The 26,665-nt window shown below is 40.1% G+C and overlaps 1 protein-coding gene across 4 annotated transcripts in view; it reads left to right on the top strand.

The window, feature by feature from the left end:
* The window catches only part of TSPAN18 (tetraspanin 18), a 161,851-nt gene extending 135,615 nt beyond the window's left edge, over positions 1–26,236 (top strand). For all 4 annotated transcript variants that reach the window (XM_073658160.1, XM_073658157.1, XM_073658159.1 and 1 more), the window contains 7 exons: positions 13,591–13,666; positions 14,679–14,873; positions 15,721–15,795; positions 16,301–16,399; positions 18,370–18,540; positions 18,723–18,806; positions 23,220–26,236. In XM_073658160.1, the coding sequence (XP_073514261.1) occupies positions 13,604–13,666; positions 14,679–14,873; positions 15,721–15,795; positions 16,301–16,399; positions 18,370–18,540; positions 18,723–18,806; positions 23,220–23,267 (735 nt within the window). In that variant the 5' untranslated portion in view covers positions 13,591–13,603 and the 3' untranslated portion in view covers positions 23,268–26,236. The remainder of the gene's footprint in view (positions 1–13,590; positions 13,667–14,678; positions 14,874–15,720; positions 15,796–16,300; positions 16,400–18,369; positions 18,541–18,722; positions 18,807–23,219) is intronic.
* Positions 26,237–26,665: the final 429 nt, after the last annotated feature.

The following is a 26,665-nucleotide window of genomic DNA, read 5'->3' as shown; positions in this document are numbered from 1 at the left end:
AGTTATAGTCTTGTACATAGGAGCAGTATTATAGTAGTTATATTCTTGTATATAGGAGCAGTATTATAGTAGTTATATTCTTGTACATAGGAGCAGTATTATAGTAGATATATTCTTGTACATAGGGGCAGTATTATAGTAGTTATATTCTTGTACATAGGAGCAGTATTATAGTAGTTATATTCTTGTACATAAGAGCAGTATTATAGTAGTTATATTCTTGTACATAGGGGACAGTATTATAGTAGTTATATTCTTGTACATAGGAGCAGTATTATAGTAGTTATATTCTTGTACATAGGGGCAGTATTATAGTAGTTATGTTCTTGTGCATAGGAGCAGTATTATAGTAGTTATATTCTTGTACATAGGGGGCAGTATTATAGTAGTTATATTCTTGTACATAGGGGCAGTATTATAGTAGTTATATTCTTGTACATAGGGGCAGTATTATAGTAGTTATATTCTTGTACATAGGAGCAGTATTATAGTAGTTATAGTCTTGTACATAGGGGCAGTATTATAGTAGTTATATTCTTGTACATAGGGGCAGTATTATAGTAGTTATATTCTTGTACATAGGGGCAGTATTATAGTAGTTATATTCTTGTACATAGGTGCAGTATTATAGTAGATATAATCTTGTACATAGGGGCAGTATTATAGTAGTTATATTCTTGTACATAGGAGCAGTATTATAGTAGTTATAGTCTTGTACATAGGAGCAGTATTATAGTAGTTATAGTCTTGTACATAGGAGCAGTATTATAGTAGTTATAGTCTTGTACATAGGAGCAGTATTATAGTAGTTATATTCTTGTACATAGGAGCAGTATTATAGTAGTTATATTCTTGTACATAGGGGCAGTATTATAGTAGTTATATTCTTGTACATAGGAGCAGTATTATAGTAGTTATATTCTTGTACATAGGAGCAGTATTATAGTAGTTATAGTCTTGTACATAGGAGCAGTATTATAGTATTTATATTCTTGTACATTGGGGCAGTATTATAGTAGTTATAGTCTTGTACATAGGAGCAGTATTATAGTAGTTATATTCTTGTACATAGGGGCAGTATTATAGTAGTTATAGTCTTGTACATAGGAGCAGTATTATAGTAGTTATATTCTTGTACATAGAGGCAGTATTATAGTAGTTATATTCTTGTAAATAGGAGCTGTATTATAGTAGTTATATTCTTGTACATAGGGGGTAGTATTATAGTAGTTATATTCTTGTACATATGGGGCAGTATTATAGTAGTTATATTCTTGTACATATGGGGCAGTATTATAGTAGTTATATTCTTGTGCATATGGGGCAGCATTATAGTAGTTATATTCTTGTGCATATGGGGCAGCATTATTGTAGAATGTTTTTGTATTTGGCGGAGTATGAGGTTCCTACGTTGTCACAAATTGTGCATACTATATCAATGTACCGGTCTGGTAATAGAATATGTCAGGATACTTTGTACTTTATTCCCGCATGCTGTTACTTAGGGGTTGATCTTCGACTTGACGTCCTTGGGGTATACCTCTCCCTGTTGATCCATGTGTTCTGCTGGTGGAGTGCTTCTCTCTGCTCTCCTGCTAGTCTAGGTGATGGGTTACAGTTGGACAGTGACATCTGGCTGACACATGCCGTTCCCAAGATGAGCTCTGCAGCTGTCATATCCTCCATGCTCGCTGCCCCTCCAGACCTCTCCCGTAGCTGAGGGCACCATGACCAACACCAAGGGGACCAGGAAAAGTCCCGTTACTCATATTATCAATAGGTTCAACTATAAAGACATAATCGGATTAAAATTCCCCTGGTAGAACTAAGCAAAAGACGAGCTATTAGTAGCCTGTGAATACAGGTCCCCAAGATGTCATCATGTGTGAAGAATTAATATCTTCATCATCCATCTCTGTTTTCTTAGTCTTCTACATAATGGATACGTGGGCGCATTCACTTTTCAGCCACTAGAGTATGCACTTTCATCAGACTCTGCTCCATTTCTCCCCATCTGTGTCAGTCTAAACTGCAGATCCGGCATGCTCTTCATGAACCAGAATGTTCAGGATGAATGGTACAAATCACAGGTTGCTTATAATCAGAGCCAGCACAGTGTTCAATTACTTCTTATCTATAATTTAGATTTATTTATTTATTTTTTTGGCTTGTTACTTGTTTGTTCCTTTTTTACATTTTCCTTAATTCCAGATTTTCTCCAGTCCCCTGGTTTATTTGTCTGGTATTTTTACTCTGTGATTACACAATGCCAATTAAGACTTGCTGAGAGGCCAAACAGTCCATGTAATAGATTTGTTTTGTGTGTTACATAAATTGTCATGGAAACAAAGTATATTCTATTTTTGTATCAAACGGCAAAAAGCACCTCCACTTAATTCCCCTCTTGGAGGACAAGTGCTTGAGTTATTGACTATGAGCTTTACCAGCGCTGTGTGTTAACAGTATAGATGCCAACCTCCGGGGTCCAAAATCCAACTGACGCGCGCAGATGTAGCAGAGCTGAGCTTGTCACATGGCAAAAACAATGTTGCCACTGCAATATCACCTGCATTTTCTCAGGTTCTACATAGGACTGTATATTAACCTATATAAATGGCGTTACCTGGGCCAGATATGCCTTTTAATTAATGCTCAGTGCAATCACTGTCAGACAATTATCGCAAGACTCAAAGTATTTAAAGGGGATGATTATTTTGGGCAAATGGGCAACATGATAGCAGGTTCTCGCTCTTCATTTTCTAGATCTAGGAGCCATAGCAAAAAGGATTGATGCAACCATGCAGGGGCGGACACTGACTGCTTGGGGGCCCCTGTGCAAGAAATGTGTCTGGGCCCCCCACCTTTTATGGTGACAAAGCTACAGATGTATATATCACTATACACATATATATACCTCTTACATAGCCTCCTTTATTATGTACAGTATATTGCCTCCTTTATTACACAGTGCCCTCTCTTGTTATGTACAGCACCGTCCCTTACATATCGGATTATCTATAGCGCCCTGTTCTTTATTACATAGCGTCCTCTCTTGTTAGATACAGTTATATGAAAAAGTTTGGGCACCCCTATTAATCCTAAGCTTAATGTTTTATAAAAATTGGTGTTTGTGCAACAGCTATTTCAGTTTGATATATGTAATAACTGTTGGACACAGTAATGTTTCTGCCTTGAAATGAGGTTTATTGTACTAACAGAAAATGTGCAATCTGCATTCAAACAAAATTTGACAGGTGCATAAGTATGGGCACCTCACCAGAAAAGTGACATTAATATTTAGTAGATCCTCCTTTTGCAAAAATAACAGCCTCTAGTCGCTTCCTGTAGCTTTTAATGAGTTCCTGGATCCTGGATGAAGGTATTTTTGACCATTCTTCTTTACAAAACAATTCCAGTTCAGTTAAGTTTGATGGTCGCCGAGCATGGACAGCCCTCTTCAAATGATCCCACAGATGTTCAATGATATTCAGGTCTGGGGACTGGGATGGCCATTCCAGAACATTGTAATTGTTCCTCTGCATGAATGCCTGAGTAGATTTGGATCGGTGTTTTGGATCATTGTCTTGCTGAAAGATCCATCCCCTGCGTAACTTCAACTTTGTCACTGATTCTTGAACATTATTGTCAAGAATCTGCTGATACTGAGTGGAATCCATGCGTCCCTCAACTTTAACAAGATTCCCGGTGCCGGCATTGGCCACACAGCCCCAAAGCATGATGGAACCTCCACCAAATTTTACTGTGGGTAGCAAGTGTTTTTCTTGGAATGCTGTGTTTTTTTGCCGCCATGCATAGCGCCTTTTTGTATGACCAAACAACTCAATCTTGGTTTCATCAGTCCACAGGACCTTCTTCCAAAAAGAAATTGGCTTCTCCAAATGTGCTTTTGCATACCTCAGCCGACTCTGTTTGTGGCGTGCTTGCAGAAACTGCTTCTTTCGCATCACTCTCCCATACAGCTTCTCCTTGTGCAAAGTGCGTTGTATAGTTGACCGATGCACAGTGACACCATCTGCAGCAAGCTGATGCTGCAGCTCTCTGGAGGTGGTCTGAGGATTATCCTTGACTGATCTCACCATTCTTCTTCTCTGCCTTTCTGATGTTTTTCTTGGCCTGCCACTTCTGGCCTTAACAAGAACTGTCCGTGTGTTCTTCCATTTCCTTACTATGTTCCTCACAGTGGAAACTGACAGGTTAAATCTCTGAGACAGCTTTTTGTATCCTTCCCCTGAACAACTATGTTGAATAATCTTTGTTTTCAGATCATTTGACAGTTGTTTTGAGGAGCCCATGATGCCACTCTTCAGAGGAGATTAAAACAGGAGAACAACTTGCAAGTGGCCACTTTAAGTAGCTTTTTTCATGATTGCATAAACCTGGCTATGAAGTTCAAAGCTCAATGAGGTTACAAAACCAAAAAAAGTGCTTTAGTAAGTCAGTAAAAAGTAGGTAGGAGTATTTAAAACAAGAAAATGATCAGGGTGCCCATACTTATGCACCTGTCAAATTTTGTTTGAATGCAGATTGCACATTTTCTGTTAGTACAATAAACCTCATTTCAAGGCAGAAACATTACTGTGTCCAACAGTTATTACATATATCAAACTGAAATAGCTGCTTCAAAAACACCAATTTTTTATAAAACATTAAGCTTAAGATTAATAGGGGTGCCCAAACTTTTTCATATAACTGTAATAGATCACTCTGTGTGTAATGACTCTATATAATAGATCCCTCTGTGTGTAATGACTCTATATAATAGATCACTCTGTGTGTAATGACTCTATATAATAGATCCCTCTGTGTGTAATGACTATATAATAGATCCCTCTGTGTGTAATGACTCTATATAATATACATTAAGCTTAAGATTAATAGGGGTGCCCAAACTTTTTCATATAACTGTATATAACGCAATGACGGCTGATGGAGCAAGGGAAAGCTTCTTTCCTGATGTAGGAGCTGATGGACTGGTCTTCTGGTCCCCGGCTGCTCCATCAGCAGTCATTATATATCTAACAAGAGAGGACTATGCAATAAAGAGAGGGAACTGTGACTGGCAAAAATAACAACAATACACTATATAAGAGACAGCACTGTACATAACAGCAGAGGAAGCTATATAATAAGAGAAGGCACCATATATAACTAGAGAGGATGGTACGTAATAAAGGACGGTGTTATACATAATAAAAGAGGAAACTATGTAACACTATATACACTATATACAAAGGGACTGTGCTATACCTAATACTGCTAGATTCCTGCATCTGTGTGCAGTGTCGGTGTGCTGCCCTGTTTTACAGACTCATTGAGCATGTCCTATTCTAATCCTCAAAATCGGATCAGAACAGGACAGTCTCTGACCCTCTTAGATCTCATTCTCAGATCCGTGATTTTCATGGATGTGTGAATGGATCTATAAAACTGTACGAGTCCGTGGACCATCCGATAAAAAGATCTGGCAGCACACGGACATTTCACACAAATGTGAGAATGTGGCCTAAGGGATTTTACAGATAACATCATCACTCCAAGTCACACAGTGCAGATACAGAATAATATTTACATCCAGGCACTTACCGCTGACGTCTCATCTGATCAGAGACGGTTTCTGCTTCTTCTTCTCCATCTGGTCAGACCTTCATGTCGACATCTCCCAGCCACGACTCGTCTTGTCACGATGATCTCCAGCCTAGAAAATAACAAGGTCACATATTGTATGCATACATGTGTCTCCCCCGCTCTGCGTCCTCGAATACAGATATGTACCCCCCATTAATATACTATTAGCCACTTAGTAATCAAAATATAAAGTGATAAGCAGCACTGTGCCCCCCATTAACTATAATCTGCACCAGCCAATAATATAAATTATTCAGTCTCTGTGACTCTCCCCAATTAACTGTAAGGCTATGTGCACACGGAAAACATACAAGGCTTCACAGTACAAGCAAAGTGAAACCCCCATAATTGCTCTCTCCCAGCACCCCTGTCATTGCCGTCCCCAGCCCCATCATCCTCATAATTGCTCTCCCCATCCCCACCATTCCCATCATTGCTCTCTCCCAGCACCCCCGTCATTGCTCTCCCCATCACCACCATTCCTGTCATTGCTTTCTCCCCGCACCCCTTGTCATTGCTCTCTCCCAGCACACCTTGTCATTGCTCTCTCCTAGCACCCCTTCATTGCTCTCCCCACATCACCCCCATCATTGCTCTTTTCGAGCAACCCCCATCATTGCTCTCTCCAGCCCCATAATTGCTCTCCCCAGCCCCATCATTGCTCTCCCCCACCTCCCTTCATTCTCCTGTTCCTCTCCCCAGCATTTCAGTATAAAAGTAAATAAAAAACACAACTTACCTCTCAGCCAGCTCCCCTAAAGCAGCATCATCCTCGTTGCCGGTAACTTTCTCCCTGACACAGGCCCACGCTGCATGATGACATCATCAAGCAGCACTAGCCTGTGTCAGGGAGGAAGCGCCGAGCAGGAAGCAGAGGTGAGGATGGATCCCTCCAGCTCCGCTACCATTTTCCTCCTGATGGCAGCGGAGCTGGAGGGATCACTCCCTGCCCTTTGCATATGATGAGGGCAATCTGGCCCCCCGGAGCCTGGGGCTTCAAGAAGCAGGCCAGATTGCCCTCAATATTAACCACCCTGCAAGTGCCCCCCTGCACCGCTGGGTCCCGGTGCAGTTGCATCTTACAGATTTATTAAGGGCCATGTTGCATACATTTCTACTGCAGTATATATGGACGCACCGGCAACTTCCTGATCACTGGAATCCCTGCAAGGGAGTCGACCCATGATAATTTAGTTATTCCCTGATTATGTATCAAAACTGGACCGCTAATCATTGTCTTTGCCACTAGATGGCGTATTTAGAATCCTTGAATTTAGTGGAATCCATAAGAATGTAGACAGCAAGCGCCATCTAGTGGTGCCTGCAGGATGCAAGATTTCTTACATTTTGCAGAAGTATTTGCACGCAGGGCTGACTGGGACGTCAACCTCCAACAAGGGGGGTTGTATTCTCCTAATGACTCCCACTCCAAAAGACTGCAAAATAAAAGAAAATAATAATATATATACAATATTATCATTATTTTGATAATCGTGATAGTAGTGTGTGTGTGTATATGTATGTATGTATATATATATGTATATATATATATATATATACACACTATTATCATGATAATATTTATATACTATTAAAATTCCTTTTTTTTTTTAAATTTTGCAGTCTTTTGGGGTGGGGAGTCATTAGGAGAATACACCCCCCACAGATCATGTGTGTTTCTAAAGGACTTTTTTTATATTGAAAGAAGAAATATCAACATAAGTAAAAGAAAATAGTGAAATAAATAGAAGTTGAAATAAAAAAATTAAAAATACGCTCATATCAATGCAAAACATAACCATGATCTCTCCATATATCAGGCTCTGTACCTTTTATTTATACAAACAACTAAAACGGATAAGAGAATCCGTTCCAATACTTTATTCTACAGAAATAAAAATAATTATTTTACTAAAGTAACAATACACCAGCCTATTTTTTACTTTTTTTTTGTATGCAAATTATTACATACAATTTAATTATTAAAACTAGCAAAAAAAACAACCCCCCCCCCAAAAAAAACTTTAGAACCAAAACATTTGGGACCTTAAGACATTAATAAATTGCACAATAAATATCAGTTTCAAAATAACAAATTCAGCTCTGCTACATCTCTACATAATTTCCTTTAGAGCTAGACATTAATTTTCTGGCAGTCTGCACTGTTTTAGGATTTCTTAATCTTGTACCTTTTGCAGCAAATTCAATCTCCTCTGGGACTTGTTGAGGATTTGTGAGCCCCATATCTCATAATAGATCAATATGGGCCCTTTACGCCGAGCCGCCTGGGACAGTTTATAAGTCCTGAGTGAGTCCTGGTTATTGGACGAGTCATTATTTAGGCAGTAAAAGCTCAGAGGTGGATTAATGGAATACACTCACAAAGCACCCGTGATTTTTGCGTACAAATTGGGTTTTGCTGAAATTTGCTAAGTGGATTAAAAGGGTTAAAGTCCATTCCTTAAAGAGTAAGTGTCATCTCACACCAAGGTCCATTGCATTTTATTTTTCAATATCTATCTCTGTATGGGAATAATCTGCTAACTTGACGTGTAAAATGCTATAGAAATAAATTATCACTGTAGATATAATTTTATTATTAGTTTATTCCATCTATAATATAAATATATATATTATAAATTTATATATGCATATGTGTGTTTATTTATATATATATATATATATATATATATATATATATATATATATATATATATATATATATGCACAGTACAGACCAAAAGTTTGGACACACCTCATTTAAAGATTTTCCTGCATTTTCATAACTTTGAAAATTGTACATTCACACTGAAGGCATCAAAACTATGAATTACCACATGTGGAATTATATACTTAACAAAAAAGTGTGAAACAACTGAAAATATGTCTTATATTCTAGGTTCTTCAAAGTAGCCACCTTTTGCTTTGATGACTGCTTTGCACACTCTTGGCATTCTCTTGATGAGCTTCAAGAGGTAGTCACCGGAAATGCTCTTCCAACAATCTTGAAGGAGTTCCCAGAGATGCTTAGCACTTGTTGGCCCTTTTGCCTTCACTCTGCGGTCCAGCTCACCCCAAACCATCTCGATTGGGTTCAGGTCTGGTGACTGTGGAGGCCAGGTCATCTGGCGTAGCACCCCATCACTCTCCTTCTTGGTCAAATAGCCCTTACACAGCCTGGAGGTGTGTTTGGGGTCATTGTCCTGTTGAAAAATAAATGATGGTCCAACTAAATGCAAACCGGATGGAATAGCATGCCGCTGCAAGATGCTGTGGTAGCCATGCTGGTTCAGTATGCCTTCAATTTTGAATAAATCCCCAACAGTGTCACCAGCAAAGCCCCCCCACACCATCACACCTCCTCCTCCTTGCTTCACGGTGGGAACCAGGCATGTAGAGTTCATCCGTTCACCTTTTCTGCGTCGCACAAAGACACGGTGGTTGGAACCAAAGATCTCACATTTGGACTCATCAGACCAAAGCACAGATTTCCACTGGTCTAATGTCCATTCCTTGTGTTCTTTAGCCCAAACAAGTCTCTTCTGCTTGTTGCCTGTCTTTAGCAGTGGTTTCCTAGCAGCTATTTTACCATGAAGGCCTGCTGCACAAAGTCTCCTCTTAACAGTTGTTGTAGAGATGTGTCTGCTACTAGAACTCTGTGTGGCATTGACCTGGTCTCTAATCTGAGCTGCTGTTAACCTGCAATTTCTGAGGCTGGTGACTCGGATAAACTTATCCTTAGAAGCAGAGGTGACTCTTGGTCTTCCTTTCCTGGGGCGGTCCTCATGTGAGCCAGTTTCTTTGTAGCGCTTGATGGTTTTTGCAACTGCATTTGGGGACACTTTCAAAGTTTGCCCAATTTTTCGCACTGACTGACCTTCATTTCTTAAAGTAATGATGGCCACTCGTTTTTCTTTACTTAGCTGCTTTTTTCTTGCCATAGAATTTGTATTAACAGTCTATTCAGTAGGACTATCAGCTGTGTATCCACCAGACTTCTGCACAACACAACTGATGGTCCCAACCCCATTTATATTCCAAGAAATCCCACTTATTAAACCTGACAGGGCACACCTGTGAAGTGAAAACCATTTCCGGTGACTACCTCTTGAAGCCCATCAAGAGAATGCCAAGAGTGTGCAAAGCAGTCATCAAAGCAAAAGGTGGCTACTTTGAAGAACATCGCCTGGATGTTATGGGTCATTGTCCTGTTGTAACACAAATGATAGTCCCACTAAATGCCAACCAAATGGGATGACAGTCGCTGCAGAGCCCTGTGGTCGCCATGCTGGGTAATGTTGTATGAAATTGGAATAAATCAACAACAATGTCACCAACAAAGCACCTGGACACATCACACCTCCCTTTGCTTGAATCACGGTGGACACCACATATCCGCTCACCTATTCTGCATCTCATAAGGACATGGTGATTGGTAAAAAAAAATCTCAAATTTTGACTTATCAGAACACAATACAGATTTCCCCTGATTTAATGTTCAGTCCTTGTGTTGATCAGTCCATGCAACCAGTTAACTCTCTTCTTCTAGTTTGCAGTCCTCAGTAGTGGCTTCTTTGCAGAAATTTGACCATAAAGTCCTGCTTCTCGCAGTCTCCTCTGGACAGTTGATATTGAGATGTTTCTGGTACTTGAGGTCTGTGCATCATTTATGGGGGCTGATATCTGAGGTTCTGTCAATTTGCAGTTTCTGAGACTGATAACTCTGATGAACTTATCCTCTGCAGCAGAGGGAATTCTCGTTCTTTCTTTCCTGGTGCAGTCCTCATGAGAATCAGTTACATGAAAGCGATTTGATGGTTTTCATGACTTCACTTGAGGATATCTTCAATGTTCTAGAAACTTTCATGTCTTAAAGTAGTGATGAACTGTTATTCGCTTTACGTAGAGTATGGTTCTTGCCATATACTGTTTTTTAATCCCTTTTCTCCATAGGTGTTCCTTCCTTTATGGTTTTGCTGCCTTATGTCTGAATCTATAATATGCACATTTCAAATGAAAACAAGGAAAACCATTTCAGGAACAGGGGTGTCCCCATTTTTGACAAGTACTGTATGTGAACACATCTACAAAATATATACGCCTTCAAGATTAATATCAATAGACCTGGAAATTGGTGGGTAATATTCTGCTGTGCATCCAAATCACCTGACTTTGACCCAGAGTGGACTATAATGATACTGGACATTTTATTCTAGTCTTAGACAGATATCCACATGATGGCGCCGGTCAGTGACATTGCTGAAAACTGCTGTAATGGGGCCTGATGTTACTGAGCTGACTTGTGAGACATGATCGACATTGGATGGGTGGATGAATGGACAGATTAGATGGATTAATGGATAGATGATTGGTAGTTGGATGGATTTATGAGTTGATATTGGATGGGTGGATGAATGGACATATGGAAAGATATTGGACAGACTTACGGATAAAGATGGGTAGATATTGGATGGGTGGATTTATGGATAGATAGTGGATGGATGGATGGATGGATAGATGGAAAGATTAGATCGATTTATGGATAGATGATGAATAGATGGGTGGATGAATGGATAGACGGATGGATAGATAGATGGAAAGATACTGGATGGATTTATGGCTAGACGATGGGTAGATATTGGATGGATGAATTTATGGATAGATGAAGGGTAGATGAATGGGTAGATATCGGATGGATGGATTTATTGATAGATATTAGATGGATGGATTTATGAACGGTAGATATTGGATGGTTTTATGGCCAGATGATGGGTAGATATTGGATGGATGGATTTATTGATAGATATTGGATGGATGGATTTATGGATAGATGAAGGGTAGATATTGGATGGATGAATTTCTGGATAGATATTGGATGGATATGAGATGATAGAAGATATCAGATCAATGGATACACATTAGATTGATATATCTGACATAGATAATACATAAATAGATATCATCTATTTCCTGCTCTTCACATTGAGCTGTAGACGTAATTGACCCGTTATTGGTGTGACCGGTAATATATAATCACTCCATGCTTGTTGTTCGTCCTTACTAAGAGGGAATTACACGTAGGACAGTTATTACAGGAGTTTTTTACATCCATATTTTTTCCTGTAATCGGTGAGACATGGCGGCAATCCGCCCCTTCTGGCCCCCGCTCAGCCATTTTGCTTTCCGTATGACGACTTCATCCCCTCCGGTAAAGGCATAAGCAAGCAGCCGCCGCTGTAACACAATGTAATGTTCTCCGCGACCTCCTGGGCTAAAAGCTTTTCATTAGTGATGATGGCAGGCCAGCCTGTAATTACACGGAGTAGTCCGGGCCGCTGCTTTACTGCATTGTTTGTTTAATGGAGGAGGATTTTATTGACTTCCTCGGTAATTGGATCTACTTTTCTGTTCTACTGGTTTTGCCTTAATGGCGTTCAGCATCGAAGAAAGAAGCAAAATGGGAATTATGGGTTTACGTTTTGATATTGGATATAATGGTGGAAAGTGGCACTCTTATCTTCCTCGTTACGTGACACTTGTTAGTGTTGGGTTTGTGTTGCAAGAAGAAAAAATGGAGACGTGTAAGCGTGAATGACAAGGGGCAAACTGTGGTGACAGGGTCAAAGCATCGCGATACGATAGACCAACTTCAGAGGGGTCCGTGCCTCAGTGGATTGTGGCTGCTTTGGTGGCACAAGGCTAACCTGCACAGTATTAGGCAGGAGCCACCTCTCCACTCTCTGCTGGTAAGATGCCAACCGGAACGGGACTGTGGACCCCTGTTCTGGAGATAGATGAGGGTACCACCTCTGGAGCCTTCAGCTATCTCCAAAACACGGGTCCACAGTCCTCTGACTAGCAGTGAGTGGAGATGTGACACTTGCGCTGGCTCCTATGGGACCTCAAAATGCATTTGCGCAAACACTCTTTGCAATATTTGGAGCACCGCATAGCAATGGACGGAGAGACCCGGTGCTGGAATCGGGGATTCAGAGGTGGAACCCGCATTTATTGACACTTATGGCATCCTGTGCACAAACCATAACTGGCACTTGAGATAATTCCCTTAATATTCTGGACATTTTTCTCATTTCTCTCTTGCATGGTGTTTTCGAGCTGCTAAATCACCGTGTATCATTGCTATCCTTCCTAATGCAGGGGGACAGTAGACATCCAGGTATAGGGGCGCTATTCTCTCCGCCACATCTGCTGTCATTATTGGGTGCATCATGGCTGGGACCGCTGCCCCTTCTTCTGCTCTTGACCCTGCTTGTTTCCGAGTGGATCTGCCTGGAGAGGGACAGCACTAGTTTGTGCCCTCACAAGTGGCATTAGTGGGGGTCCGTGATTACCGGATAGATGAGGGTGGGCACAGCTCCACTTACTGTGATTGAAGTGCACATTTTATCGGATGCCGCTCTCGCCTCACTGCCCGGCGTACAAGTACCAATCAGCCGCAGCGCCACTTACAGCGCGGCATTCTGCTCCAGGTATATTGTGTAGAATGATCAAGAGCCGATTATCCAGCAGCAGAACCGCCAACAAGCCCGGGATCCCTTCTCTCCTGCCAACATGTTGCCAATTGTATTAAGCCATTTCTGAGTCACCAATAAAGCCGCATGATGGACCATACGGCCGCCGTAGTCACGGGTTCTCGGGAATAGAAAATAGAGCATTTCCCACTTGACTGCTTTCATCCAAAAACAGCACCACTCCTGTCCACAGGTTCTCTATGGTATTGCAGCTCAGCCCTGTTCATTTTGACGGAGTTACAATACCAGACATGACCCATGGCCAGGTGTGGCGCTGTTTCTGAAAGGAAGCAACCATGCAGCGCCTCTTTAGGTATGATGAGGCGGTGATTTTGCCCTCTGATTGGGCTCAACATAAACTTTACCTAACTTTCTTATATCCACTAATAATTATAGACTTTTGTGTTTTCAGGAGAAGCGACAAGATGGAGGGCGACAGTCTGAGCTGTGTCAAGTATCTCATGTTCATCTTCAACTTCTTCATATTTGTGAGTGTCGCTTATGACTTGACCCCTTTCCGCCGCGGACAATTTTTGTTTGCACACTTATGATTTTTTACCGCCCTTACTTTCAAGACACATAATTTAATTATTATTTTTCCATTGATGGAGGACTGACTTTTTCCAGACTGAGCGGTCGTATTTATTGATACCATCATGCGGTACATTTCATCTCTTTTTATTGCAATTTTTTTAAGGGTGCGGCTACCAAAAAATAGGCGTTTTGGAGTTTTGATTTCTTTTTCTCTTCCTGGCATTTACATTACGGGTTACAAAATTTCATAAGTGATCAGACTTTAGCAGCTTATTTTTTTTATTTATTAACTGGCAAAAAACGGGATGATTTAAAATTTTTATTTAGATTTTAAAATATACATTTTTTTTTTACATTGTACTTTATTTTCTTATCCTCATAGGGGACGTGAACCTGCAATCATTTGATCACTCGTACTCTGTGCTGCATAACTTTATATGAGACACTGATTTGTACCGAAGACAAAAAAATGTGAATTGCAATAATTCTTCACTCCTCCAACATCCCCCCCCTAAAAAAAATGCAATAAAAAGCAATTAAAAAGTTGTATGTACTCTAAAATGGTACCAATGAAAAATAGTGTTCATATGCAAAAATCACAAGCTCTCGCACCACTTCATGGATGGGGAAAAAAAAATCAAAAAATTTCTGGGTCTGTAAAAATGGTGACAAGACAAAATTTAATTTTTTAAAAATCCAGAATTTTTATTAAAAGTTTGATATTTCGTTATGAGTTTGATATCGGCATAATTGTTCTGACCTGAATGATCTCATTACCCGGTCATTTTTACAGCATAGCGAACACCGAAAAATCAGATCCCAAAAACAATGGTGAAATAGTTTTTTTTTTTCCTTCACCATTTCACCCCAGTTCTACCGATAACTAGTGCTACAGACTGATAAAAGACAAATGTGATTCCATTATATTTCCTCTAACTTGTAACTTTTTTTTGACTTTCCCTCCAGCTCAGTGGATCCTTTTTGCTTGGACTTGGGGTTTGGGTGATCGTTGACCCCACTGATTTTCGGGAGATAATTGCCGCCAATCCCTTGATGTTCATGGGTGCCTATCTCCTCCTTGCCATGGGTGCCATGCTTTTCCTGCTAGGCTTCTTGGGCTGTTGTGGAGCAATCCGTGAAAACAAGTGCCTTCTGCTCTTTGTAAGTACAGTTTCTCCACTTTCTAAACCTTAATGCTAGACCCATTCTTAAATCCGTAAAAGAACATTTTGGCCAAAAATTCTTTGTATCCCAGTGTAATGCGCCACCAAGACCACCATGGATCGAATCCTTGTGTCATCTGGTTCATCAGGCTCTGCCCTAGATGTAACATGGGGTAGCAGTTCTGCCCAAAGTTTTCCTTTAAAAGCAGTATGGGTGAGCCTATAGGTAACAAATTTTCTACCCATCAGCCAAAAAGACCATTCCCAAAACCCAACACTAATTCTCCTTAGTGGTCGTATCATGGTCGTTTTCCAGAAGGCGATGGGTCAAATCAATAAAACATTATGGTTTGAAAAGTTAAACTCCACCATGACCTTCAATGAGAACTTACACTAGCACCGTGCAAGGTCCAGTGCAAAGAAAAAACATTCGGGGCCAAATGACACATTGACTTCCCCCATTCACTAAGGGGTAGGTGTTGGACCCATACTGTCTCTTATACAATCATCCGCCCCACTTTATTCTTCTACGGAGAGGAGAGGAGTTCAGGGACGCCCAATGCTTTTACTAACTCTTTTTTTGGGAAGTTGTTTGTATTTTCCATCCCCCTGGTATAGATGACCTTTGCCTAGCTTTATGATAAGTAAGATAAAAGTGAAGCTGAACATTTTGGAACATGTTAAAAGTTTGGAAGGAAACTTTTGCAATTGTCAAATATATATATATGTGTATATATATATATATATATATATATATATATATATATATATATAAAGTTTAGTCTAAAAAGCTGTTGTATTATAATTATATACATTATAAATATGACTTGTTTTTTTTCTTCCAGTTTTTCATGTTTATTTTGGTCATATTCCTCGCGGAGCTCTCGGCTGCTATTTTGGCTTTCCTCTTTCGAGAAAATGTAAGTATCCTCAATGTGTGTTTTAGGGGCTAGAATAGTAAAGTGATACAAAAGTAAGAGGTCCTGGGGACCAGAACTATATGGTATGCTTTCCCTATTTATCCAGAATCTTCTATTATATCATTTATGTAGATTACACTTATATTGGGGGAGGGTTGAAGAGGAAATGCAAGCTACTTACAGCTTCCCTTGCAGCCATTAAACAAATGGGATATGTTATGGTGTCCTGTTTATTCAGCACCATAGGAAGAAGCCAAGGTAACAATGCTGTCCTTAGGTTGAGATTAGTCTGTTAGAGGGGTTGTTCAGAACTTTTCAGCCCTAAACAGCACTTTTGTTATTGCAACCCAGTTGAAGTGGATGGGACTGAGCTGCAATACCACACACATCCTGTGGACAGATGGGGCGCCAGCTTTGAAAGAAATTAGACACTTTTTTTCAATCTTTCACAATGACATTAGTATTGTTAATACAGTATATTGACTGTTATGTTTTTTTCTTATAGTTGACCAGGGACTTTTTTACCAGAGACCTAAAAAGACATTACCAGGGCAATAACAGCACTGATGCCTTTACATCAACTTGGAATACAGTAATGATTACAGTAAGTGTTTACTTCTAGTTTTACATTGAAATAGAGAAACAGCGATGGGGTCTAACATTACCCTCCAGATTCAGGAAAGAGATTGTTATTAGGCAAGATATAATTAACAAATCATACTTACTGTAATGTAAAATAAGAAATAGTGGAACAGCGATGGGGTCTGACATACAGTGGTGGCCAAAAGTATTGGCACCCCTGCAATTCTGTCAGATAATACTCAGTTTCTTCCTGAAAATGATTGCCATCACAAATTCTTTGGTCTTATTATCTTCATTTAATTTGCTTGCAAGGAAAAAACACAAAAGAGAATGAAGCAAAAATCAAATCATTGATCATTTCACACAAAACTCCAAAAATGGGCCAGACAAAAGTATTGGCACCCTCAGCCTAATACTTGGTTACACAACCTTTAGCCAAAATAACTGTGAACAATCACTTCCGGTTACCATCAATGAGTTTCTTACAATGCTCTTCTGGAATTGTAGACCATTCTTCTTTGGCAAACTGCTCCAGGCCCTGATATTTGAAGGGTGCCTTCTCCAAACTGCCATTTTGAGATCTCTCCACAGGTGTTCTATGGGATTCAGGTCTGGACTCATTGCTGGCCACCTTAGAAGTCTCCAGTGCTTTCTCTCAAACCATTTTATAGTGCTTTTGGAAGTGTGTTTTGGGTCATTGTCCTGCTGGAAGACCCATGACCTCTGAGGGAGACCCAGCTTTCTCACACTGGGCGCTACATTATGCTGCAAAATTTGTTGGTAGTCTTCAGACTTCATAACGCCATGCACACGGTCAAGCAGTCCAGTGCCAGAGGCTGCAAAGCAACCCCAAAACATCAGGGAACCTCCGCCATGTTTGACTGTAGGGACCGTGTTCTTTTCTTTGAATGCCTCTTTTTTTTTCCTGTACACTCTATGTTGATGCTTTTTTCCCCAAAAGCTCTACTTTTGTATCATCTGACCAGAGAACATTCTTCCAAAACGTTTTAGGCTTTCTCAGGTAAGTTTTGGCAAACTTCAGCCTGGCTTTTTTATGTCTCGGGGTAAGAAGTGGGGTCTTCCTGGGTATCCTACCATACAGTCCCTTTTCATTCAGACGCCGACGGATAGTACGGGTTGACACTGTTGTACCCTCGGACTGCAGGGCAGCTTGAACTTGTTTGGATGTTAGTCGAGGTTCTTTATCCACCATCCGCACAATCTTGCGTTGAAATCTCTCGTCAATTTTTCTTTTCCGTCCACATCTAGGGAGGTTAGCCACAGTGCCATGGGCTTTACACTTCTTGATGACACTGCGCACGGAAGACACAGGAACATTCAGGTCTTTGGAGATGGACTTGTAGCCTTGAGATTGCTCATGCTTCCTCACAATTTGGTTTCTCAAGTCCTCAGACAGTTCTTTGGTCTTCTTTCTTTTCTCCATGCTCAATGTGGTACACACAAGGACACAGGACAGAGGTTGAGTCAACTTTAATCCATGTTAACTGGCTGCAAGTGTGATTTAGTGATTGCCAACACCTGTTAGGTGCCACAGGTAAGTTACAGGTGCTGTTAATTACACGAATTAGAGAAGCATCACATGATTTTTCATACAGTGCCAATACTTTTGTCCACCCCCTTTTTTAGGTTTGGTATGGAATTGTATCCAATTTGGCTTTAGGACAATTCTTTTTGTGTTTTTTCATTGAAGACAAATTAAATGAAGATAATAATACCAAAGAATTTGTGATTGCAATCATTTTCAGGAAGAAACTGAGTATTATCTGACAGAATTGCAGGGGTGCCAATACTTTTGGCCAGCACTGTAACCTACACATTCAGTGAAGAGGTTGTATTTCTTTGACTATTACTGTAATCGTGCCTATTAACATGGCAAATAATTCTACAAATCTATTGTATCCAATAGGCCATTGTTTTTTGTACACATTGTATATATCATTGGAACATTCTTCCTATAATATTCCTGTACAGTTTGAATGCTGCGGCGTCAATGGACCAGAGGATTTCAATGGTGCTTTGCAGTTCAAAACATATGCAATGAATGGAGTTCCTGAAGCCTGCTGTGGAAAAAACATCCTACAAAAAGCAGGAGAAATCATTGGCCGGGCAGAGTGCATGATGGGAAAAGAAATTAACAGACAGGTAAAGAACAAAAAATTGCATCTTAGCTTAAATCCTATATTCAGGATATCGCTCTTCCATAACTTTGCCGTCAAATGAAATCAATGAACCTTTATCCACCATAGAAACTTATGGAGGCTTGTTGATACCCATATTCCATCTGCAAATCATAAATAACAGCATTTTCTATAATGTTTCTATAGGGCTGCTACTCAACGATACTTAACTCCTTGGAGCCCTATGTGTATATTGCTGGAGCATTAGCTATCGGTGTGTTAGTGGTTGAGGTAAGAAATATATGAGTGATTTTTCGCTTCCTCTGTTTTTGTTGGTGCTCCTCGTGAGGGTGCATGGACACGGCACAGTCTTGTGCATGCAATGCATATTTTTTATTTTTTATTATTTTTTTTTTTTAGTATTGGGCAATGCTTTTCATGAAAACTACCTTCATACAGGTGCTTCTCATAAAATTAGAATATCATCAAAGAGTTAATTTATTTCCGTTCTTCAATACAAAAAGTGAAACTCTTATATTATATAGAGACATTACACACAGAGGGATCTATTATATAGAGCCATTACACACAGAGGGATCTATTTCAAGTGTTTATTTCTGTTAATGTTGATGATTATGGCTTACAGCCAATGAAAACACAAAAGTCATTATCTCAGTAAATTATAATAATTAACAAAAAACACCTGCAAAGGCTTCCTAAGCATTTAAAAAGGTCCCTTAGTCTGTTTCAGTAGGCTCCACAATCATGGGGAAGACTGCTGACTTGACAGATGTCCAGAAGGCAGTCATTGACACACTCCACAAGGAGGGTAAGCCACAAAAGGTCATAGCTAAAGAAGCTGGCTGTTCACAGAGTGCTGTATCCAAGCATATTAATGGAAAGTGGAGTGGAGGGAAAAGTGTGGCGGAAAAAGGAGCACAAGCAACCGGGATAACCGCAGCCTTGAAAGGATTAAGAAAAGGCCATTCAAAAATTTGGAACAAAGAAAGGGTGGGGGGGAGAAGCGCTGTGCCTGTGTGAACCTGATAGATAATGAACTGGCTGTGCAAATAATGGTAGGCTGCTCACCTTAGGGGGGTTTTGCAAACCACACAACCCAGGTGTGAAAGCCTCTGGTATACAAGGTGGTAGCTGGCGCTTATGGTGCGTGGCCTCTGATGACCGCTGTCTGCTGCCAGTCACGTGGTACCGGCTATGAATCACGTGATGGTGACGTCATCAAGGTCCTGGTTCCAGCGAGCACATACAGTTCCCTGCAGCTCAGAGCCACAAATCCCCTCGGGGAATGCAGAAATAGTATAGATAGATTGTGGTCAAATTCGGGAATTCCACCTGATGAAGGCAGCAGATCGCTGCAGAAACGCGTTGTGGGCATAACATTGTCGAATAAAGAGGTTCGTTTTCTTTTAAATATCCTTCCAGTTGTCTTTATCCAGTTCCTGGCGCCCGAATTTGACCACAATCTATCTATACTATTCAAAAATTTGGGGGAGATTCACAAGGAGTGGACTGCTGCTGGAGTCATTGCTTCAAGAGCCACCACACACAGACGTATCCAGGACATGGGCTACAAGTGTCACATTCCTTGTGTCAAGCCACTCATGACCAATAGACAACGCCAGAAGCGTCTTACCTGGGCCAAGGAGAAGAAGACCTGGACTGTTCTCAGTGATCCAAGGTTTTGTTTACAGATGAGAGTAAATTTTGCATTTCATTTGGAAATCAAGGTCGCAGAGTCTGGAGGAAGAGTGGAGAGGCCACAATCCAAGCTGCTGGAGGTCTAGTGTGAAGTCTCCACAATCAGTGATGGTTTGGGGGGCCATGTCATCTGCTGGTGTAGGTCCACTGTGTTTTATCAAGACCAAAGTCAGCGCCGCCGTCTACCAGGACATTTTACAGCACTTCATGCTTCCCTCTGCCGACAAGCTTTATGGAGATGGAAATGTCATTCTCCAGCAGGACTTGGCCCCTGTCCACACTGCCAAAAGTACCAATACCTGGTTTACACACAACAGTATCACTGTGCTTGATTGGCAGCAAACTCGCCTGACCCTAACCCCATAGAGAATCTATTATAGAGAATCTATGGGGTATTGTCAAGAGGAAGATGAGAGACCCCAGACCCCACAATGCAGACGAGCTGAAGGCTGCTATCAAAGCAACCTGGGCTTCCATAACACCTCAGCAGTGCCACAGGCTGATCGCCTCCATGCCACATTGCCGCATTGATGCAGTAATTGATGCAAAAGGAGCCCCGGCCAAGTATTGAGGGCATTTACTGAACATACATTTCAGTAGGACAACATTACGGATTTTCAAATCATTTTTCGAGCTGTTGTCATAAAGTATTCTAATTTACTGAGATAATGACTTTTGTGCTTTCATTGGCTGTAAGCCATAATCATCAACATCAACAGAAATAAACACGTGAAATAGATCCCTCTGTGTGTAATGACTCTATATAATAGATCACTCTGTGTGTAATGACTCTATATAATAGATCCCTCTGTGAGTAATGACTCTATATAATAGATCCCTCTGTGTGTAATGACTCTATATAATAGATCCCTCTGTGTGTAATGACTCTATATAATAGATCACTCTGTGTGTAATGACTCTATATAATAGATCCCTCTGTGTGTAATGACTCTATATAATAGATCCCTCTGTGTGTAATGACTCTATATGATAGATCCCTCTGTGTGTAATGACTCTATATGATAGATCCCTCTGTGTGTAATGACTCTATATGATAGATCCCTCTGTGTGTAATGACTCTATATGATAGATCCCTCTGTGTGTAATGACTCTATATAATAGATCCCTCTGTGTGTAATGACTCTATATAATAGATCCCTCTGTGTGTAATGACTCTATATAATAGATCCCTCTGTGTGTAATGACTCTATATAATAGATCCCTCTGTGTGTAATGACTCTATATAATAGATCCCTCTGTGTGTAATGACTCTATATAATATAGGAGCTTCACTTTTTGTATTGAAGAACTGAAATAAATTAACTCTTTGATGATATTCTAATTTTGTGAGAAGCAGCTATACATCCAAGGTCTGAAAGAATGTTACAAGATGCGCAAGTACAATATAGGGCTCATGTCCCAAACTTTGCCGTATTATGGCCTTGTAGATGACGTATCTGGGTACTGCTCATATACTTTTTTAATTTTCTCCATTGTGTAACGTGAGAGATTTTCATAGGATGTCAGAATTTTTTATTTTTTATTTTCATTGTTCTTCCTATGACCCTGACCATATACAGACGTAGCGAAAAGTTTTATTTTTTGCAGAATTTTCTGCTTTAGTGTTTTTACATCTTTTAGTTACATGTTTCTATTATCAGGGTAGAATCATAAGATTTTACACTTATTGAGTGTTTGCGTAACCTTGATGTGTTTGTTAATTCTTCAAGCGCTGCCCCTTATGTCTCCAGACTTCTGCCCTTCGCCCTGGTGGCTGGAGATCGGCTTCTGGGTCAGATCCTGACTGATGGCCGCCAGTTTTTGGAGTTTCACAATTGTTGGTTTTTGTTACTCATTTTTGGAGGATTGACCAGATTTTCAGTGGGTTTGTTTTCTGGGGAGTTTCCCGGACCATGGACCCAAAATTTCAAGTTCTGTTCTTGGAGCCACATTATCACTTTTGCCTTGTGTCTTGGCCCCCATCATGATGGAAGAGCCATCACCACATTGTCCTGGACGATGAGACAAGTTGCTCTTAGATGATGTTTAGATCTCATTCTTTATTAACAGCCGTGTTCTTAGGCAAAACTGCAAATGATCTCCCTCCTCCATGCATGGGACATGAATGGTCTCAGGAGGCTTCACTGTTGGAAGACACAGGACTCATGGAAGAGTCACCTTTTGTTCTCCGGACAGTCATTCTTCCAGATGTCCCAAAAAGTTTGAAGGAACTTTCTCAAGAGAAAAAAAACTTTGTAAGAAGTACAGGAATTGGGCAGCTGAGGGCAGGGGTAAGGTTATTTCTCTGATGAAGCCCTCTTCAACATCGACATCTGGAAGAATGATTATCTGGAGAAGAAAAAGTGAGAGCTCCCATGAGTCCCGTGTCCTGCCGGTCGTAAAGCGTCCTGTGACCATTCATGTGTGGGGGATCACTCATAGTTTTGCCTAAGATCTAAACATCCTCCAACTTTCTACATCTATGTCTAGGAGCAATGTGGTGGTGATGATGCTTTTTCCAGCATGATGGAGACCGGATCACAAGGCAAAAGTGATAACTAAGTGGCTCAGTGAACAAAACAGTGACATTTTGTCTCCACAGACAGAAACTCCCCAGATCTCAATCCCAAAGAGAATCTGTGGTCAATCCTCAAAAGTGACAAAAATTGTGATAAACTCTGAGCACTGATGAGACAAGAATGGTTGGTCACGGTCACAAGTAATAATTTGCCCCAGGAGCCAATATCCACCTGCTGGGGCGAAGGGCAGAAGTCTGGAGAAATAAAGGGCAGTGCTGGAGATATTCAATCTTTACATAAAAGTTAGGTATTTTGTTTTTAGTCTATTTATTGACAAAGTAGTAAAATTTGAAAACCAAAATGTATCAGTCTCAAAACTTTTGCCCAGGACTGTATAGCATATCTACAGTACATCGAGGACATTTGATACAATATTCTAATCTCTTCTTTTTCTCTCTTTTTACAGCTGTTTGCAATGATATTTGCCATGTGCCTGTTCAGGGGCATACAGTAGTCAGACCACCGCTCAGGAAAACTGTGTGCCAAATTGCGAGGGTCTCCTAACTCCCTACAAAATTTAAGAAAATCATCTTGTTCCAAAGCCTCCTTTGCCAGCAGGTCTTGCGCTGCCCCTGGGGGCCTGAAAAGCAAAAAAACAAAGTGTTACTGTGAACACAATTTCGAACAAAGGACCCCAATTTCTGTATCAGTATGAACTCTATCAAGACTCCCAGCTGGGGGGTCTTTGCACTGGAACAAAATACCCTTGCAAGTATCAGCAGCGTATACAATGATCAGCTCCTTACGTCCAATATGTATATAACAGACTGGTGTGAACACGGATATACGATGTTCGAGGTGGAAGCTTGGGTAGTAAAAGGCACTGAACTTTTCATCGTAGAGAACAGTAGAAGTTTATGATTCTGTCCTGTGTTTTATAAACTTTTTTGTTTGTTTGTAGATTTCCTTTGATTGTATCGTAGCCGAATGTTAAAACGCTTATTTATAAATACATTGTTGGCTTTGGATAAACAAAAAAAAAGGTCTTTGACCTTAAAGGTGTTGGAGGACTCCTTTAAAGCAGGAAAACTGTATAACATCCAATGAAAAAGGAGGCAGGGAGCATAACTGCAACAATTACTCCCCCAAATGCAATGCCAGTCATGGTGCAGGGACCAGAAGACGTCAGCCCTTTCCCAAAACTTTTCCATTGTGTGCAATGTGCCAATCTCAACTCTATGGGTCCAATCACACCCTTTACTTTCTAAGATGCCCGAATGTAAAGGGGTATTGCCTGGATTCCTTTATGCTCTATACCCAAATTGTCCCTCGTTGTGGAGGATCCAGCTTCTCTCTCTGCATTATAGATACAGCTCACTGCACAAACTGGTGTAATGCTTAAGTTCACCTGGGGTGGCGCTGTAGGGAAATTGTATGCTTTATTTCAAGTTTTTCTGATTAATTACAAGTGAGAATCAAAATTATGGATTTTCACTTCCACCCAAATGAATATTTTTTTCCCACACCGCATATACAAGCGTCCTACATATCCAGTACTTTACTTCTCCAGGCACATACAGTTACTATACTCCTGCCGTAAGTTATGTTATTCATTTTTTATTATTCCCTACGAGCACTGACAACCTTACTATATTGAAATCCGTCATCACTTTCGGATAACTTTGCACCAAACTTATGATAAGAGCCTTTGTGTGATCGCCACCTGGTGGTAGCTTAACAGAACTGCACCATAATATACATAGTTCAGCTACATAAAACCATTTAAAAAGGGAAAGTTGGTTATTCTGTGATGACATTAAAGTCAGGATTTTGTGATATACAAACATTTGAGCAATTTTTTCTTTCAGTAAACATTAATGTAATCTTGCAATTTTCACACTGGCCACTAGGGCTCATCTTAAACTCTTATTTCCTGTCCTTTCAGGAAGAGTTTTCTTTATGATTACAGGCAGTATGACCTTGACTCTATACACAGCTGATAACACTGGATCCAACAGTCACAATAGGATCAGCTTTTCCTACAATCAACCCACAAAATGCATAAAAAAAAAAATTAAAAAAAATCCCATTATCTTAGTATTTTCCTTCTTTTTACTCCTGCAGCAATATAGTCATCGGATTTCCCCATGTATAAGGTTGCCCTACACAGAACTGGCTCATAAAGGCTCATTCAATAGCTGGAGATCACATTCTGGCCAAATCCCACCGCTGCCATCGCTTTCTTTAATGCATTAATACAAGAATTACCTAATTTTACAATATTAGGGTTTAGATGTCTCCCCTGTAGGATTTTGCACACTTATTTTAAGGACTTGATATATCTACGTTCGAGACAAATAAAAAGCCTCTACCTGTCCACCTGCTTTACACTGCAGCATGGATAGAAGGATTATACAACCACAAGCAACTATACCCCAGTAGTTAAGTCAAGGGGGATGGGTGTTTCCCCTAAATGTAAGATGTTTTCCTACTATAACATTTAAGAAACTCAATAATACTGTGCCTTAACTCCAACCCATCCTGCAAACAGCTACACGTCATTATATTGATCTCGGCGCGTCTTGTAAATAGGACTTGGGGGTCACCACTAGGACTTAAAGGAGAACAACCAGAGGATCTCCATTTAACCACCTTACGTTTGTTTCCATATATATATAAATTAGAATTCATGTGCTGAAGTAGAGTAATGTGTGCATGTTCCTATGACAACACTTCCAGGCCCAAACTGTGGTAGTTCACTCTCCTTCCAAGACATACATGAGGGAGAACAATGTTTTTATTTTCTCTTTTGCTCTTAAAAAAAGAAAAAAAAGAATTGAGAACCTGGATACTAATTAGCTGCATACAGTGTTTCCTATAAATCTGACCTACCGGGAACATCAAGGCAGGAAGTGTTGTCATAGGGTACAGAGGCAAAAACACACAGGAATGATTAAACTTCAACCAAGAAACTTTGTGAATGAGAAACTTAAAAAAATGCAGAAGTTGGTGTCATGTCAGGAGTTTTACAAAGCAAGAAGCAAACCTCAATCTGCCGCCTGTGCTCCTATCTGTGAACTTTCTGTATTACTGTGAATATACTGTAATTCTGCGTCGGGGCTGCATTTGTAGAAGAGAAGTCTATGCTTGTAGGTAAAAGAATCCTTCCCTCGTATTGGAGGCTGTTGGTGATTGCAGGGCAGCAGTTCTGCAGCGCCCCCTGCTGGAGAACCTGCTCATTGCCAGAAATCATGTAAAGACTAAAAAAAAACTTAAAAAAAATGAAATTTTGTACCTGTAACTTGGTTTATAAGAACTAGCTCAATCTGCATAGTCCTGTACAAACCTGCATCTTTTCTATAAACAGTTTTTTTTTGTTTTGTTATTGAAATGAGGATTGGGCAGGACATCCAGACACTTCTTATTTCTGTAAAAAAAAAAAAAAATGAAGGAAAAAGAATAAAAAATTGTGAAAGTAACAAATATGGGACTTTTCCTGATTTTAAAGTGATAGTTTAATTACTTTCGGGAGGTCAAAAGTTGCTAAGCATAAAACATTGATGCCTACTATATTTATAGAAATAAGTGTAGAATGATAAATATTTACACATAGTAACACATAATATATATATATCTATATATTTTATTTTACCATTTAAAAAGTCCATTTAGATTAAAGTTGACCATTGTATTCAGCAAGGTCAATGTCCAAAGAGAGCCTGCTGCCAAATAGCTTCCTAAACCGGTTGTACTGGTTTTCGTGTAACCTTTCTTGGCTCCTGAATAACAAATTAATTCAGTTTTCCAGATACACAAAAGTAGAGGATGTATCACTAGACAGAGGGAGGAATCACGGGGACAATATTAGTCATCATTCTGCTTTCTTAAAAATAACTGCCCAAAGGATTAAGA

The sequence above is a fragment of the Phyllobates terribilis genome, unplaced genomic scaffold (genome assembly GCF_046119375.1).
Source record: "Phyllobates terribilis strain yellow unplaced genomic scaffold, ASM4611937v1 Scaffold_13__5_contigs__length_258822181, whole genome shotgun sequence".
Lineage (NCBI taxonomy): Eukaryota > Metazoa > Chordata > Amphibia > Anura > Dendrobatidae > Phyllobates > Phyllobates terribilis.
The sequence above is the reverse complement of the archived record's forward strand: the minus strand, read 5'-3'. Positions and strand labels throughout refer to the sequence as shown.